The sequence below is a fragment of the Trachemys scripta genome, chromosome 23, assembly GCF_013100865.1.
Source record: "Trachemys scripta elegans isolate TJP31775 chromosome 23, CAS_Tse_1.0, whole genome shotgun sequence".
NCBI lineage: Eukaryota > Metazoa > Chordata > Testudines > Emydidae > Trachemys > Trachemys scripta.
In genome coordinates, this window is record NC_048320.1 from 8604368 (window position 1) to 8621809 (window position 17442).

Sequence of the window (17442 nt, forward strand, 5' to 3'; positions counted from 1 at the left end):
CCCTGCCCCACCTCTTCCCGCCCCCACCCCCAACACCTCCCACCCACCACCGAACATGCTGAGCACCCACCGTTTTTTTTTGGAGCACCCCTGGAGTCGGCGCCTATGCGACCCCCCGCAGTCATCTCTTTTCTAAGCTGAACAGTTTCACTCTTTTTAGTCTCTGCCCCTTTTCCAAGTCGAACTCTAATACTAGAATGATTAAATCCCCAGAACTTCCTTCTTAGACTTGTAATGAGCCCGCAGTGAAAGACACCCTTGGGCGCATGAAGGCCTTTTTAATGGATGAGACCGTTCAATTGCTCCGTCCAGGCCATTTCTAAAGGATTAATGCCCTGAGCCGTCTTCAGTTCAAACAGCTTGAATCATCGCTCAGAGGCCTCTTCGGCCGTTAAATATCTGTGACGACGCGCTGGCACCGGAGGATGCTGGGTGCAGGCCTTGTTTACTCACTCAGACAGTATTTATGAGCTTTCGAATGTGCTCCGGTCTCGGGAGGACAATAATTCAGCTGGCCACAAGAACGAAGGAGACCTAGCGGGCCGGGACGTCAGTGATAACCGGAATGATTTCCACCTCTCCCGCTCCTTTCTCGGGCTCGCTCCTGGGGGCCAGGCAATGCTGGGACATGTCACAGAGGCAGCCAGGAGGTTTTGTAGCTTCACCCGCCTCCACAAATACACTCAAAGGCAGGGCCCAGATGCCGGTTAAGTCTCCACAGGGCCATCTGTTGCAGCAGCTCTTTTCATCCCTATTACGATTCTTCTCTGGCATCGCGGCAGGTTCGAGAGGCCCCAGCCAGCGTCAGGGCCCCATTGTGCTAGGCACTGTACATACATGTAGTAAGAGTCAGAATTTATCGTCTGTTGACAAGAGAATGGTTGGGAAGGGACACTGAGGAAGTGAACTGCCCGGGGTCAGGCATAATTAACCTGCAAAGCTCTCCTGACAGAGGCAGGTTGTCATTCTGCTGGCTGAGGCAGAGAGGTGAAGTGATTTGCCCAAGGGCACGGAGCAAGTCAGTGGCAGAGACAAGCTTTGGAGAGGAGCTTTTGGTTGCCAGCTCTGTGCTCAGATCACTAGACCACATTCGCAGGTGCTTGCAGCTGTCTCTGATGATAAAGTTTCCCATCCTGAAGCCGTCACTCAGCCATGGGCAAAGAGATCCAGAGAACAGGGACAGGGCCTGACAGTTTATAAGTAGGACATCTGCCATCAGTGCCGACACAGCAGCGCCCTCCAGAGCTGAACGCATGAGTTGCCACAGCTGTAACCGACGCACGCCCTGTGCAGACGACACAGAGCGGGACCTGCAACCCAACCTCACCAGTGGGTTACACAAGCAGGGACACTGTCTGAATCCCAGCCCGTGAAACAAAAGGGAGCCAGATATCAAAGCCCTTGGTAAAGTCCGGGCTGGGCCTGGAACGTTTTCAGATCCTGCACTGATGGGAGGGCGTCTCCTCCGACTCCCTTCCCAGCAGCTGGGGGTGCACCAAGACGGCCTCGAAAGCTCCCTTGCATGTGTGGCTGTGTGCGCAAGATGCCTGAATGGGTGTAGAATTGTGTATGGGACAGGTGTGTGGGGCACAGGCATGGTGGGCACCCACCAGTGTGTCCCGGGGACGCAGGGGTGCGTTTTTCAGCCACTCCTGGCCGGGCCGGCGGTGGTCTATGCCCTGAATAGGGAAGGAGAATGGAGACGGTGCCCCGGGCAAGGCAGGGCGATGTCAGAGCCATGGTGGTGGTGGGCACATGACAGTGACCATTGAAGCGAATGGAAAACATTGCACCGTCCTCGCAGAGGATCATGCCATCTAGGAGAGGGTTTGCCGGCAGATCCAGGCACGGGTTAAGACTAGAGATGGCCTGGGTTTGATTGCCCCAAACTTGTGGGGAAGTAACTGATCTCGGTCCAGATCCAGACTTTGTGACTGACCCGCTATCACCATCTCTAATGGAACCAAAACCCGGGTTAGAACCTCCCGCTTGCTCTGGGGAAGTTCGGATCTGGAGCTGAACTCTGAGCTCTGGATTCGTCTCTAATAAAGCGCACACGGGCTTTGGCTGAGGCCAAACGGGGGTCTCCCAGACCCACTCGTATCTTCCCAGAGCGGCAGAGGCTCGGGGGCCTGAAAATGGTGAGGAACCCGTACGGGAGGAAAGAGGGAGATCAAGTAATGCAAGCACTTATCCTGCCTTTGTTAGGTATGCCCAGTACCAACAGAACGCTCCCCCTGGCACCATCCCCTTCCATTGCCCCTCTGCACCCGGCTGGTGGCATCGTAGTGCCATCCGCCTCCATCGCCGTTTTGCACCAGGGTGGCACTATTCTAATCCTGTCTCCATCCATCGCTACCCGGTACCTTAGTGACATCCTCGCCCACCACCACTCTGCACCCTGGCCTGCGGGAGTTTGTATTGCCTTTATCACCCAGCCTGGGTTTTCCAAGCGCAACAGATCAATCTCCCCTCCCAGCCCCAGCCTCTGAGCTGATCTCCGTTGGCTCCTAGAACTGCCTGGTGTGAGTTTGTCCCTGCCAGGCAATGACCCCCGGAGGTATTGCTGTCAATTTCCCTATAATTGCCTAGTTATTGATGATAAATAAAAGGCTTGTTTTGACTAAAGACAAAAGCCACTTGTGGCTGACCTGTTACTGTCACCAGCCAGCGAGAGGCAGCTTCCAGGTCGATTGGTGTGTTAGATTATGCGAGTGTGCGCCTAGATTATGCGAGTGTGCGCCTCTTTAGGAGTGCATTTGTGCATGTCCTCTGTGCGTCGGGAGCTGAGTTTCAGGTGGTGAATGACATGTCTCCCTTTGAAGGAGGGATATGTGAATGGTTATATGTGTCCGTGGGAGCTGTGTGGGTGCGTGTCCCTGCGTCGTGAATATTTGTGTGGCTGCTAGCCACTCTGTGGGAGTTGTGTGATTGTGCATGTGCCCATGTAGATGCCCGGCCCAGTGTTTCTCTGTAAGGTGTGTGTGGGTGTGAGCTGTGTGCAAGGTGTGGGGATGTGTGTGAGATGTGTGTCTTGGCAGGGGTGTTAGCTGTGTGTCCCTGTGTGTGAGGTGTGTGTGGTTGTGAACTGTGTGTCTCTGTGGGTGTGAGCTGTGTGTCTCTCTGTGTGATGTCTGTGTGCGTGTGAACTGCGTGTCTCTGTGTGGATGTGAGCTGTGTGTCTCTGTGTTGGTGTGAGCTGTGTGTCTCTCTGTGTGAGGTGTGAGCTGCATGTGCCTGTGTGGTTGTGAGCTGTGTGTCTCTCTGTGTGAGGTGTGAGCTGCGTGTCCCTGTGTGGGTGTGAGCTGCGTGTCTCTGTGTGTAAGGTGTGTGGATGTAAGCTGCATGTCTCTGTGTTGCTGTGAGCTGTGTGTCTCTCTGTGTGGTTGTGAACTGCATGTCTCTGTGTGGGTGTGAGCTGTGTGTGGGTGTGAGGTGTGTGTCTCTCTGTGTGAGGTGTGTGTGAGCAGTGTGTCTCTGTGTGGGTATGAGCTGTGTGTGGGTGTGAGGTGTGTGTCTCTCTGTGTGAAGTGTGTGTGAGCTATGTGGGTGTGAGCTGTGTGTCTCTGTGAGGGTGTGAGCTTTGTGTGGGGTGTGAGCTGGGTGTGAGCTAGGTGTCTCTGGGTGTGAGGGGTGTGTCTCTCTGTGTGAGGTGTGCGTGAGCTGTGTGTCTCTGTGTGGGTGTGAGCTGTGTGTGGGGTGTGAGGTGTGTGTCTCTTTGTGTGAGCTGTGTGTGAGCTGTGTGTCTCTGGGTGTGAGCTGTGTGTCTCTCTGTGTGAGGTGTGTGTGAGCTGTGTGTGGGGGGTGAGCTGTGTGTCTTTGTGCGGGTGTGAGCTGTGTGTCTCTGTGTGGGTGTGAGCTGTGTGTCTTTGTGCGGGTGTGAGCTGTGTGTCTCTGTGTGGGTGTGAGCTGTGTGTCTTTGTGCGGGTGTGAGCTGTGTGTGTGGGTGTGAGCTGTGTGTCTTTGTGTGGGTGTGAGCTGTGTGTGGGGGGTGAGCTGTGTGTCTCTGTGTGGGTGTGAGCTGTGTCTCTGTGTGGGTGTGAGCTGTGTGTGGGATGTGAGCTGTGTGTCTCTGTGCGGGTGTGAGCTGTGTGGGTGTGAGTTGTGTGTCTCTGTGCGGGTGTGAGCTGAGTGTGACTGCAGTGTATTTATAGGGAGCCTGCCAGCTCTGCTGAGCAATTGCGATATTGCCCCAGGGGGTTCTGAGTAGGGAGCTGGGGGGGGGGGCCTGGTGGCTCTGTCTCCCTAACCCCTTCTGCCACCAACATGGCTGGTGCAGTGGGCAGCCCCGGGCTGGAGTCCATGACGCGTCAGCCACCGGCTGTGGCTCGGGGCATCATGACGGGCAGCCGGCTGTGCCAGCAGAATCCCAGCCAGCCCCGCTGGGCGAGGGCCGTGAATCCCCGACCACGGGGGACAGAGGGCTCCACGCATGGAGGCTTTGCCCTGGGGGCTCCTGTCCCCCCTCTGCTCCGGACTCGCCACAGGGAGGGAAGCAGGGTGGACTTGCAGGTGTCAGCAGCTTCCCCCTCGGTTACCGGCCTGTACAGTCACCCCGCCGTGCGCGAACATCTAGCAACTGGGGGGCAGGGATATAAATGGGGGGGGAGTTAAGTGAAGGCAGGGTGTACAGCCATCTAGCAGGCCTCAGCAGCTCTCGGTCCCAGCCCCACAGGTCCCTCGGGAACGAGGCGCTCCCATTGAGGGTTAAACTGCTCCAGGCCTGGGGGCCGGGCCCCTGCCCCAGGAGGGCACCACGGGGCCCCGTGTTTACTGTCAGCACAGCCAGAGTGCTTTTCAATTTACTATGAACACAAGAGTCACTTGGGACAGGAATTCAGGGGCGGGGCCGGAGGGCGTCCCGTCCCAGCGAGACGGAGGCAGAGGTTTATAGCATGGGAGCGCTGGGAGCCTGTCCCTTCTCTCCGCCTGGATGGTGGCCGGGGGGGGGCGCTGAGATCTCAGGTAGGTGGGATCTCCCAGACTGGCTGCAAGGCCTTCTCTCACCTGTACACACCTGGGGCGGCGACTCCGCGGTACGCGGGAACTGGCCCAGCACATCTCAGGGAGGGGGAGAAGGTGCGGAGGGAGCGCCCAGGGTGTACCCATGGGGTCTGGTCTAAGGGAGGGTGGGAGGGAACCAAGCCAGGGGAAATGTAGTTTGAGGAGCTCTGCACGGCACTGGCATTGTCTCCCCCCAAAAAATAGAGGGAGACTCCCATGGGTTGGACTTGCCTCGCCAGGGCGCTGGAGAACGTGCTCTGGTCCTCGTGTCCATCCTCTCCCCCTGTATTGCTGTGATATTAGATCTCCCCGGCGGCAGGCTTGGGGCATCCCCTCGGGGTACAGGCACGGGCTGGGGGAGCCCGTGTCCTGGGCGCTCCTCGAACTCGCCTCCGCACCAAAGCCCTCTCCTCTCAGCCCGCTCCCCATGACCGGGAAAACACAGCTCGGTTCACACCTGCTCTGGTTCCGTCTGCCCGGCACGAGTGGGAAACCGGAGGCACCAGAGACAGGAGAACAGGCCCCCTGTGATGGGGGCGGGGGGCAATGTGGGGTGACACCACCTCCCGCCTGCCCCTGGGCTAGCAGAGCCCCAGAGAGCCCAGGTGCCTAAACACCCCTCCTCATGGAGCATGTGCCCTGTGCGTATAGCCAGGCCCCAGCTGTTGCCCCTTGGCTCTATCTCTATGTTGAATAGAGTCTCGGGGCGCGGGGGCCTCTGGTGGGTTGTCTCTGCCCTTCCCCCCCAAGCCAGCTCTGCCCCACACTGGGAGGGGGCTGTCTCCACCCCTCCCCAGCACCTGGGCTGTGTCTCTGGGAGTGTATATCAGCCCCCGCAAAGCAGCAGGAGCCGTGGGGAGGTGGTGGTGGTGGTTTGGATGGCAGTGCCCCCCCCCGAGGCTGGGTGAGTGGCTCTGGGGCCTGGCTAACTGCGAGATTGATCCATACTCAGGTTCCTCCTCGTTGGATCAGATCCAGAAGGCGTCAGGGAGCGCAGAGGCTGCCCACCCAGCCACCTCCAGCCGGGGGACACATGAGGTGAGTGGCCTGCCATGCTGGGACCCTGTGCAGTGCTGCTCCTTGGGGGTGCAGGGCCGTGGCCCAGTCCGGGGAGAGATTAGACCCTGCGCTGATCCAAACCCAGCGGGAAGGACGCTCTGGGAGCCAGGAAGAAGGAGGGAGAGGAGAGGGTGGGATTGGGGTGGGAAGAGAGAGAGATCCCAAGGACCTTCCCAGGGAACAAGCAGAGCAGAGGGGAGACCCTCCCCGGGAAACAGGCAGAGCAGGAGGGGAGACCCTCCCAAGGGAACAGGCGGAGCAGGGGGGGGGAGATCCTCCCAAGGGAACAGGCGGAGCAGGGGGGGAGATCCTCCCAAGGGAACAGGTGGAGCAGGAGGGAGACCCTCCCAAGGGAACAGGTGGAGCAGGAGGGGAGACCCTCCCCGGGAAACAGGCGGAGCAGGAGGGAGACCCTCCCAAGGGAACAGGCGGAGCAGAAGGGGAGACCCTCCCCGGGGAACAGACGGAGCAGGAAGGAGTCCAAGGCAGTAGGCCTGTTTGCTTTATAAACACACCCGGTACAGTTCTGGGACAGCTGCTTTCCCAGCCATCACTCAGCCACTTCGTGACAGTTCAAAGCCCTTTTTTCCTGGGCAGCTGGGACAGTTTATTTCCAGTTACTGAGGCAATTTCAGACTGGTCTGAACTGCCCCTGTGCGCACGGAGCTGGAGGCAGCTGGTCTGGGCAGGACGCAGGCAGCACCCAGTCCCCCAGTTTGACTGGCTGCCAGAGCTGGGTTTGCTTGGTGGGTGCTGGTGCTGGGGGCTCATGCCTGCCTGGAATGGGACGCCGCTTTGCTTATGGGGCAGCCAGCAGGGTAGAGCTCTGCCAGCACTTGAGGGTGGTGGGGGGCAGGTGAACTGGGTTGGGGGTGGGGAGATTTCACCCCTTTCTCTCCCCTTTTTCTCCTTCCATTTCTGGGCTTTTTCTGCAGAACCAAGAGGTTCTGATCAGACTTGGGAGGTTCGTCACTGGGATTTAGTGCCCTCAGCCACCCCTTCCAAGAGTGCAGACACCAGGCCAGGCCAGGCCGTAGAGAAATCCCCTGCATGAACCCTGGGCAGGCCAGGCTGGGAGCTGGAAAGCCAGAGTGAACCACAGGGTCTGTCTGGGTCCAGCAGTTGCATAAAAAAATTCCCTTTCTATTCAGCCCAGCCCAGCATGAAATCACATCCAATTCCCGGCCCAAGGAAAAATAAGAAAACGGAAGGGTCTTAGAGAGAGTTAGACATAGAACAACGAAAACACGGTGACGCTGCCTTGGTGACGGGAGTCAGGGAGCATGCTGGGAATAGACCAGCAATACCCCTCTGCAGCGACTCACGCCTCTTGCTTTCCCAGGCGTTCAGTGGGGAGCCACGTCCTCTGGGTCCTACCCTACAGCAGAGGGTTCAGAGCGCCTCCGAGTGGCTGCAGGAGTACACAGCCTGATTCTCAGCTGAGGATCAGATCCAGAGAGTTTGCATCAGACCTGGGGGAGAGGGAAGATGGGGCAGAAAGGAGAGATGATACCGCTGGGGTGAGGGAACACCCCCCGCCCTGCTGCCGACCCTTCCTCCTACTTCAATCATGTCTGCTCCTCTCACTCACTCTGAAACAGGCAGCAGATCTTTCTCCCCACCATGTGTCCAGGGCGGTGTTTGTTTCCTCACCTAGCTTCTCACCCTACCTTCCAACAAAGCTGAAAGGCCATACATTTTAAATTAATACAAGGCCATACTTGTGTACCCAAGGCCTAACTCACCTGTGGAACTGACTGCCACCAGATGTCACTGAGGCCAAGAACTCACCGGGAGTTCCAAAGGGACCAGGCATTTCTCTGGATAACATGAGCACGCACCCTTACGTTACACATGGACCAAGGGTGCCAGCGCTCCTGCTTCAGGCCAGAGCCAGCCGCTAAGGCCAGATTTTCCAAAGAGCTCAGGGCTGGACTTTCCCATATAGGCACCTAATTAAGAGCCAAAGTTTACAAAGTTCTCACCACCCAGCATGCACCTGTGCTCAGCTGATTGGAAAATCTGGCCTGAACTGCTTGGGGATTGGGAAGAACCCAGGACAGGTTCTCCCATGACAATCAACTAAGGAGTTTCTTGCGCCTTTGCCAGAAGCCACCAGCACTGGCCACTGGCTCCTAGACGAATCCGCCCTGGCTATCCCGGCAGACCTATCAAAGCCACCACAGCCTGCGTAACATAATCATTAGCCAGACTTGTCTCCCCATGGGCTGTTCATGGGTCCACCTCATTCAGAATCTCCACCCAGCCTTATTGCATTGCTAGTTCCAGAGCTCTTTCCCGCTGTCACTTGCCTAAACCCAGCCGAGGGAAAGCTGGACTCTCTCCAATTTTGATCTTATGGGGGATCAAATCAGCCAGGGATTGAATTCTAAGGAGAGCACTGTGCCTTCCACCTTTCGGGCTTGATACTGGGGGCAAAAGGGGCATGGGAAAGTCCAGGCTGGCATGCCCCGCAGCCTCCCGCTGCAAATGAATCCATACACTGGAATAACGCCATGAGCCCAGAAGGCATCGGGTTCCTGGAGCTGATTTGCTATGGACTCCGAGGCCAGGGGTGCACTGGCGTTTAGGGAAGTTGATCACCTCCCAAGGCCTGGATGGGCTCAGCTTGGGGTGGGTGTGTAGCATTGGGCACTTCCCAGCACTGCTGGGAGGGGGGGATTAGTCTTTGTAAGCTTATCCCCATGTCTGGTTCATGTCCTTGTGGTGCCAACCTCCCTGCCCCACACCCCTACAGCTAGACCTCGCTGCAGCTTAGAGGTTCATGGGACCTCGAGTTCCTAGGGTGGGGGGAAGGGAGATGGATCATTGCATCCCCTTGATGCAGCTGCCTGAAGGCACCCAACTCCCCTGGGCTGTCCATGGGAATCGGGCACCTGACTCTTCTGTTGCAGAGCAGGGCAGGGGTGGAGGGGCATCCCGTGTGTGGGACCCCAAATCTGCCCAAGGCTGCCAGGACTATGAGGACTCAGTCAGCCACTAGCATTGCTTAGATAGAATCAGCCTTACGCACTGATGCCCGTGAGAAGTGGTCCAGGAAAGGGAGCCCCATGGAGTGCTACAGTCCCAGTGAGGGGTGGGAGTGGGGGGGAAGGAGGGAGTGGGAGAACTGAGCCAGGCTGCATACATAAGCAGCCATAAGAAGCGGTAAATTGAGTGGGACTAGACTGAGTCCCACACCAGGAAGCCACCCCCAAGGAGGAGAATGGGACATCCCAGCTGCAGAACCCAGAGATTGCACGACATGTGCACAATCTATGCCACTGGCCTCTCATTTTGACAGCTTTAGCGGGTGGAGATTGGGTTGTGGGTGGAGCCTGGGAGAACTTTGCCATCCTCCCTGTCAGAGCTATTGTTTCAGGCTCTCTGCATACTCAGGCAGGCATCAGTCACCACTGGCGTATTGGGGATGTTGTGGCCACCTCTTTGGCTTCCCATCCCAGCCTGCTCTCCAAGGGCTGTGTCCCGTCCGCTCTTCCCTTCCCAGGCATATGTGGAGTTACAAGAACTGGTCATGGATACAAACAACGAGCTGCGCTGGATGGAGGCCGGCCACTGGATCAAGCTGGAGGAGGACTTTGAGGAGGCGGGGCACTGGGGGAGGCCGCACCTCTCATACCTGACATTCCGCAGCCTGCTGGAGGTGCGCAAGGCCTTCACGAAAGGTGAGGAGAGGGGCAGCGGCAATCAGAAACAACAGTACAGAGCGGCAGGGGGGAAGAGGAGAAATGGACAGTGAGCCAGTGAGAGGAAGATAATAAAGAGCCAGGAACAAGGGAAGGAGCGAAGGAATGGAGCAGGGGTGACCTAGGAAGAGTGAGCCAGATCTTGGCCCTTCGGTTTAATATTATGGGTAGAATCCGGATGATATTTGTCAGTGGCATAAGTGAGAAGCATGACACCTATTTCACTGGAGAGACACATGCTTACACCAGCAGCCAGTTTGGCCCCGTTGATAGGAAATGTTGCACCCAATTGGCCAGTGAGCCCAATATCCTGCCTCCACCAGGGGCTAGCGCCAGCTGCTTCCAAGGGAAGTTCAAAGGCTTCGGTCACGGAACCTGGAATAAGCTGTGAAATTCCTTCCTGACCCCCATCGGACAGTAGTTGGCTTGTGCCCTGAAGCAGGCGGGTGGAACATGTTGTGGGGGCAGGGGATAGATACAACGGTTTGGTAGGTTGGAGAGTGGTGGGAACTGGAAAGGAAAGAGAGACTATGGAGTGAAAGAAGAGAACAGAGCCAAGAAAGGATCGACCCGGGGGGCTGCACCTCTGTCCTCACCTACTCCCGGGCAAAGCGCTACCGGAGGCACCCAGGCATTGCACCTCCTTTGCAGAATCGGAGCCAGAGGGAACAGAGAGCATGTGAGACGCAGCGTGAGAGAAGGAACAAAGCGGGAGGGGAAGGAGGAGTTCAGGGTGGTGGACAGAGACGGGGAATCCCATGCCCTGGGTGAGGCAATGACTAATGGCTTGAGCAGGGAGGGAAGACTTCAGCCCTAGTGACCTCTGCCCGTCTCCCCCAGGCACTGTCCTACTGGATCTGCCCGAGAAGTTCCTGGCGGGCATCACCAATCAGCTGATAGACCAAATGATCTACGAAGGGCAGCTCAAACCACAGGACAGAGAGGTGTTCCTGAGAACCCTGCTGCTGCAGCACAGGTACTGGGTCCTCTGCCGCCCGGAGGTGCTGGGGCCTTGACTTCTTTCTGGGGGAGCTGGGAAAGGAGGGAGTCCGAGGGCGCTAGGGGAAGCCCAGCATCCTGGCTATTCCGCTGGGGAGTGTTTCATCCGGCAGGCCCCTTTGCACAAGTGCCAGTCCCATTTACACAGGTGCCAATAATGACGCAGTGTGCAGGATTGTGGGAAGGCGGGAGGGCGGGGGGGAGGAAAGGAATTGGGAGAGCTTTGCTTGGCCACACATCCCCAGATACAACAGTCTTCTTCTGCTTCCTTTGCTAAACCGTGCAGCACTACCGGGTGCTGTTAATCAGCCGCCGTGTCCCATCCCAGAGGTGGCTGCATTGCAGTAGCTGGTGAAGTGATTCCTGGGGGTGCGTGTAGTACTGGAGGCTCCTGTGCAATGAAATAATCAATATTAATGTATTAATTAGGATAATTAACAATTATTTGGTCAATGGAACGCAGGGAGACGGAGGGGTAGAACAAACCCCTCCATCTGCCTGGGCAGTGTCTCCCCCAGGGTGAGAAGGTCTGGGTTTTTTCCTCCCCCTTTCTGCAGCCACCCAGATGGGTCTGAATCCATGGGGACCCTTTCCCCAGGCCAAATGGAACGAAAGGACACCAAGGATGAGGTCACGTCCCAGCCTCTCATGGAGGAATATCACCAGATCGAGATGCAGACGCTCACGGACACGGAACAGGCAAGGAGACGGTGGGAATGGGCCCCCAGCTTGAGAACCTCAGGACAGCCATTTATGGGTCGGGGTGGAGCAGCAGGGGACAGAGGGACCCACCAATAGCATGCATCTGCACGGCCTCATGCATCATCCCAGGTTGCAGCCGGTGGAGTCCCACCAGGAGGGAACTGGGTCTGTAGACACCAAGAACCTGAGGCTGAAATGCAAGCACGTAGGAGCCCACCGTGTGCAGATGGAGGCTGCAGCTTCTGGAGTGAGGGCATCTCAAGGGGGGTTGCTCTCAGTGCTGGTGCTGGTCTAGCTGGGGACGTGAGCCGTGGGCATGGCTACAGGTGGGCTCAGCAGTGCGATGGAGAGAAACGCGGCTGATGACACACCTGTGCCCTGGCGGGGGTGGCCCCCTGCGGGATGAGAATCTCTGAATTTGCATCTCTGCAGGAAGGGCCCCGGGGGCACGCCTTCAGTAAGCAGCTCCTCGAGAAGATCCCAGAGGATGCCGAGGCCACGCTGGTCTTCGTAGGTGAGCACGACCCTCTCCTGCGTCCCCTGTGGCTCCTGAGCCGTGCCACGTGCCCCTGGCTCTCTCCACTACGGGAAAGGGGCTGAGCAGGAGGCGAGATCCAGGTGGCTGGTCTGGAACCAGAGTTGCTTGGAGCTGGGCACCAGGATTCAGCCGGGCAAGACCAGCTGTGGGAGGGGAGATGCCCCTCTGCGCATGGCAGAGGCTGGCCTCGGCGGGCGGGGAGGTCCCACGTTCTGCCTTTTGCTGTCTCGTGCGCTTGGGCAGCTTTCTCTGTGCCCAGCTGAAACGCTGTTTTGCTTGCGTGTCTGGCTTGATGTAACTTCGCTCACTTTGCACCGTCTCTCTCCCTCCCTCTCTTTCATCCTCTCCGTTTTGTTCCCTTGCCCCGCCCCCACCCTCCAGCCCCCTCTGCCTGCCCTCTGTGCCAAGCCCCGCCAGTGACCCCCCCGCTATCCCGTCCTCTCTCCAGGCCGCGCCGCCTTCCTGGATCACCCCACCTTGGCCTTCGTGCGCCTGAGGGAAGCGGTGGAGCTGGACTTGGTCCTGGCGGTGCCCGTCCCCGTGAGGTTCCTCTTCATGGTGCTGGGACCCGACTCCCCGCACATCAGTTACCACGAGATCGGACGGGCCGTCTCCACCATGATGGCAGAAAGGGTATGGCAGCCTCCCAGGGACTGGGGATCTGTGCCCATGACACCCCCAGGCAGCGGCTCTTCCCCCCCAGCTTCCAGAATAGGATATCAGGGCCCCTCATCCTGCTCCCCGGCAGCCACATCCGGCCCCGTCTCAAACACGCATGTTAAAGGCCTTTGGCCTCCCTGCTCAAGGTGATGCCTCCAACCTAGCCAGGGGGAGGCATTGCAGCGCTGGAGGGAAAAGACTTTGCCTCCTGCCCTTTCGGGGGTGGAGTGAGGAGCCCACATTCTAAGGGCCTGATCCCAAGCTCATGGAAGTCAGTGGGGGGCTTTCCATCCGCTCCAATAGCCTTCGGGACAGCGCTGTTGGGAGGTGCTGGGTGTCGTGACCCAGTTCTCTCACCGCGAGGCACTCCCTCGTGGCCGGCCGTGGGGTAGCAGCTCTCTCGCTGGGCTAGCGCCCCCGGACGATGGGCACGCCGGCACTGCGGCCGTCTCTCTGTCCGTCACTCAGCCCTCCGGCCGGGTCACCAGCTTCGGACCCGCCCTTCCGGGAGCCCAGGCAGCAAAACGAAAAGCCTCAAAAATGTCTTTAAACACAAACAGAAACCCTCCCCCCGCCCTGGGACTCTTCCCCGGCCTCTCTTCAGCTCAGCCTGCAACCTCTTGCTGGGCTCCATCACCCCTGCAGTGGGTCTGTATCCCCCTCTGCCTCGGGGCCGTGTACGGCCTCACCCAGCCTCACCCCCGACTCTGGGCTCTGGCCCAGGGCCGTGTACGGAACAGCCAGGTCTAGTCCTCTATCTCAGCTGTGGTTTTCTCGGGGCCCCTTCCTACCCAGCCTCTCAGTCACTCCACCTTGTCCAGGAGAGCTTTTCCAGACCGCCTGAGCCTAGTTCTCACTCCAGCTCCTAACCAGAGCGGGGCTTTGTCACCACTTGAGCCTGGCTGCCCCTCTCCACTGCAGGGGCCGTCTGCCCGGTATGGGAAAGCGCCTGAGATGGGGCTTATTCTGCCATCAGCTTGGCATGGCCCCAGGCTCCCCAGCCCAGAGCAAGCCACCGTGTTACAGGTGTAAACACCCACGTGGATCTAATCAGCTGTTCTAGGCCCTCTGGCCTGAGGCCAGGTCCGCACTATAAACGTATAACAACGTCGCTTAGGGTGGGAAAAATCCGCACCCCTGAGGATGTAGCTAGACCGACCTAACCCCTGGTGTAGACAGCGCTCTGTCGCGGGCGGGCTCCTCCTGCCGACACAGCGGCTGCCTCTCGCAGAGGCGGGTTAAGCTCTCCTGTCGGCGGCAGAGTTTTCCCTGACGTGTTAGCTGCACCGGCACAGCGTTTTCAGTGTAGACCTGCCCTGAGCTGCTGTAACGGGATATAGGGCAACAGGGAGCCCAGCTGGCCAGATGGTTCAGAAGGGCCTTCGCTCACTGACGCCCCCCTGTGATGGAGCGGTCCCCGGGGTCTGCGGTAGGCGTGCGGGGAGTCTCGCTGCCCTCCTGAGCCTCCCTCTCCCCTGGCAGGGGTTCCGTAGGGACGCCTACCTGGCAGAGGAGCGCCAGGACCTGATAAAGGGCGTGGAGGAGTTTCTGGATTGCAGCATTGTCCTCCCGCCCTGCGAGATCCAGAACGAGCAGCTACTCCGGAGCCTGGTGCCCATGCAGAAGGAGCTGCTGCGGAAGCGGTACCTGCCGGACGAGAAGAAGCCGGAAATGAAGATCTTAAAGGACTTGGGTATGTAGGGCACAGTCTGGGGGGCAGCATGTAGGTTCTGGAGAAGCCTCTTGCCCTAGCCCCTGAGGCCCCCAGCCTGCGCCCTGCTGGGGATGGCTGAGTAGGACAATGGAGGTTCTTCTACCTCCTGCAGGCCAAAGCCGCCAGCCTTGGTCCCTGCCCACGATGGTCCTGTCAGGCCATGGGAAGGATCCTTTGGGAGGGGGATGCATGAATGGGGCAGTGCTGGGGGGAGGTGGAGGTTTATCGGGGAGGAGCGTGGAAGGAACCCAGGGCTGAGGAAACATGAATGCTGAATCCCAGTGTCCGCCCGGGGCAGGGGGCAGGGCTGGTGGCTCATTGGGGGGGCAGGGTGGTGAGCCTGACACCGAGGACATGTGGGGGGAGCCCCATTCTCCGCCTAGGAGAGGGGGGCACCTGGAGGTCAGGGTTTGCAGGCTGGTGCTGAGTGAACATGGAGCTGAGCCCTGATTGCTCTGGAGATGGTGGCCCCTTGGGGCCAGGTGTGGGGAGCCTGCCAGCAAGTGGTCATGGGGGACTAACACCCCCTCTCAGCCCAGTGGTGGGTCACGTTTGGTGGCTCACTGGGGGAAGCCCAGGAGAGAGTGAAGAGAGAGGCTGAATTTCCCCCTCACTCCAGGTGTTACCTCCCCACCCCAACCTGGCCACCGGTGCCTTTGTCTCCCTGCAGATCAAGGCCTGGCAGACAAGGCCCTCGAGGAGGAGGACGACGACCCATTGCGGCGGACTGGCCGGCCCTTCGGGGGCCTGGTGCGGGACATTAAGCGCCGCTACCCCAAATACCTCAGCGACATCAAGGACGCCCTCAATGCCCAGTGCCTGGCCGCCGTCATCTTCATTTATTTCGCAGCCCTCTCCCCCGCCATCACCTTCGGGGGCCTACTGGGTAAGTGGGACCCAGCTGCTGGCCCCCAGGGAATCAGGATGTCTCCCTGGGGCCCCTGCTCCATAAAGCAGCCCCAGGCCCCCTCTGGAGAGTGCCCCTGTGGGGTCGGGGGGGTCCCTGGCCCATGGGGGTCCCCGTCCCTCTCTGCTGACTTGCGCTGTTGTTTCTAGGGGAAAAAACAAGCAACCTGATAGGGGTCTCGGAGCTGCTGATCTCCACAGCCGCGCAGGGCATCATCTTCTGTCTCCTCGGCGCTCAGCCCCTGCTGGTGGTCGGCTTTTCGGGTCCCCTGCTGGTCTTTGAAGAAGCCTTTTTTAAGGTAGGTGCCCTGGTTCCCTCCTCTAGCCCTGCATGTGCCCCCCCCCCGACCTCCCTCTGTAGCTTATGTGGCTTTGCAGGGAAAGGTGTGGCAGGTCCAGCTCTCCCCCCCATGAGGTCCTACCAGCTGCCTTATACAGCCTGTCCCCTGGGGACCAGCTCCCCAGCGCCTGGGGAGTGGGCGACCCATGATTCCACCAACCAGCTTCATACCCACTCCCCCTGCCTGAGGATCACTCCAGCCTGATGGAGCACAAACCCATCCTTCCTAGCAGGAGGCGCTGCCCCTTCCTCTCTGGGGTAGCCCCCATCCCCGGCACCACCGGAGCCATGAACCCATGTCCAAAGCAAAGCCCAGTAGTGCCCAGCCGGGGTCGATGGAGCTGCAGGGTCCCAGGCTGGATGGCAGGAGGGCGTGGGGTAGTGGGGAGAATGCTCAGGAGAGACTGGTCTGTCCGGGCTGAGCTGGGCAGGAGCTGGGGTGAAGGCGGGGGACAGAGTCTCTTGGGGTTCGGGGTTGGGAAGAAGAGTGTGAAGGGTTTTATGGGGGCGGGGTTGGTGGGCCCAGGCCCTGTCTGGTCTCCGGTAGAAGCGGAGATGAGGCTAGCTGAGGGGCCACGGGAGGGGAAGGAAAAGGACCACAGGAGACTCAAAGCCTGCTTTGCTTCCCCCTTTCCCCTCGCCCCCAGTTCTGTGAGAGCTACGGCATGGAGTACATCGTGGGCCGGGTCTGGATCGGCTTCTGGCTCATCCTCCTGGTGCTGGTGGTGGTGGCCTTCGAGGGCAGCTTCCTGGTGCGCTACATCTCCCGCTACACCCAGGAGATCTTCTCCATCCTCATCTCCCTCATCTTCATCTACGAGACCTTCGCCAAGCTCATCACGGTAACGGCGGGGCAGGGGGACCACACCGCAGCTCAATTCAAAGAGGCTTTATTGCTGTCGCAAGCTAGACATAGGTTGCCCAAGAGACAGACCCTGCTGGTATCTGACCTGCCCAGGGTGGGTCTCCTGAGTGGGTTGAGTCCCTTTGTCCGCTGTGTCCATCCCCAGCCTGGTGGCAGGTTGCTCCATTGGGCTATGCCACCTCTGCCCCCCCTTCTCGTTGTTCCCAGAGCTGGGCACCATTTTCCGCAGAGTTATTTGCATCTCTGTGTGTCACATGGGCGATGGTGCATCAGGCAATACGCGTGGGATAGGAGGTGATGTTTACATCCATTGCACACGTGCGTGCACGAGCGTGAGGCTGTGTGGGTAAGGGGCTTGTGTTGGCAATAGTGTCCGCACGGGTGAGTTCAGGTGGGGTTGGGGAATGTCTGCTTGTGTCTCGTGTGTGTGTGTGTGTATTTGTGCACGTAAGCCATATGTGATTGCAGGTGGGTTGAGGAGCTGTTGTAATGTTTTGCACGTGTGCATAGGTGAGTGGGTGATTGTGCATGTATGAAATATGGGGTGGGGTGCATGGTTGTGTGATTTGGGGTGCAGTTGCACACATGTGTGGATATAATTCATAGCATCATAGGACTGGAAGGGACCTTGAGAGGTCATCTGGTCCAGTCCCCTGCACTCATGGCAGGATTAAGTATTATCTAGACATCCTTGACAGGTGTTTGTCTAACCTGCTTTTAAAAATCTCCAATGATGGAGATTCCACAACCTCCCTGGGCAATTTATTCCAGTGCTTCATCACCCTGACAGTTAAGAAGGTTTTCCTAATGTCCAACCTAAACTTCCCTTGCTGCAATTTAAGCCCATTGCTTCTTGTCCTATCCTGAGAGGTTAAGAAGAACAATTCTTCTCCCTCCTCCTTGTAACAATTGTGTTGGTGGACAGGATTACGTGTGATCGTTGGGTCT

The 17442-nt window shown here is 58.5% G+C and overlaps 1 protein-coding gene across 2 annotated transcripts in view; it reads left to right on the forward strand.

Moving 5' to 3' along the window:
- The window catches only part of SLC4A1 (solute carrier family 4 member 1 (Diego blood group)), a 39536-nt gene that overhangs the window by 9490 nt on the left and 12604 nt on the right, over nucleotides 1-17442 (forward strand). For both annotated transcript variants that reach the window (XM_034755724.1, XM_034755725.1), the window contains exons 4-13: nucleotides 5957-6042; nucleotides 9572-9749; nucleotides 10611-10746; nucleotides 11327-11468; nucleotides 11904-11985; nucleotides 12458-12642; nucleotides 14152-14362; nucleotides 15054-15269; nucleotides 15440-15588; nucleotides 16277-16471. In XM_034755724.1, coding sequence (XP_034611615.1) covers nucleotides 5957-6042; nucleotides 9572-9749; nucleotides 10611-10746; nucleotides 11327-11468; nucleotides 11904-11985; nucleotides 12458-12642; nucleotides 14152-14362; nucleotides 15054-15269; nucleotides 15440-15588; nucleotides 16277-16471 — 1580 coding nt within the window. The remainder of the gene's footprint in view (nucleotides 1-5956; nucleotides 6043-9571; nucleotides 9750-10610; nucleotides 10747-11326; nucleotides 11469-11903; nucleotides 11986-12457; nucleotides 12643-14151; nucleotides 14363-15053; nucleotides 15270-15439; nucleotides 15589-16276; nucleotides 16472-17442) is intronic.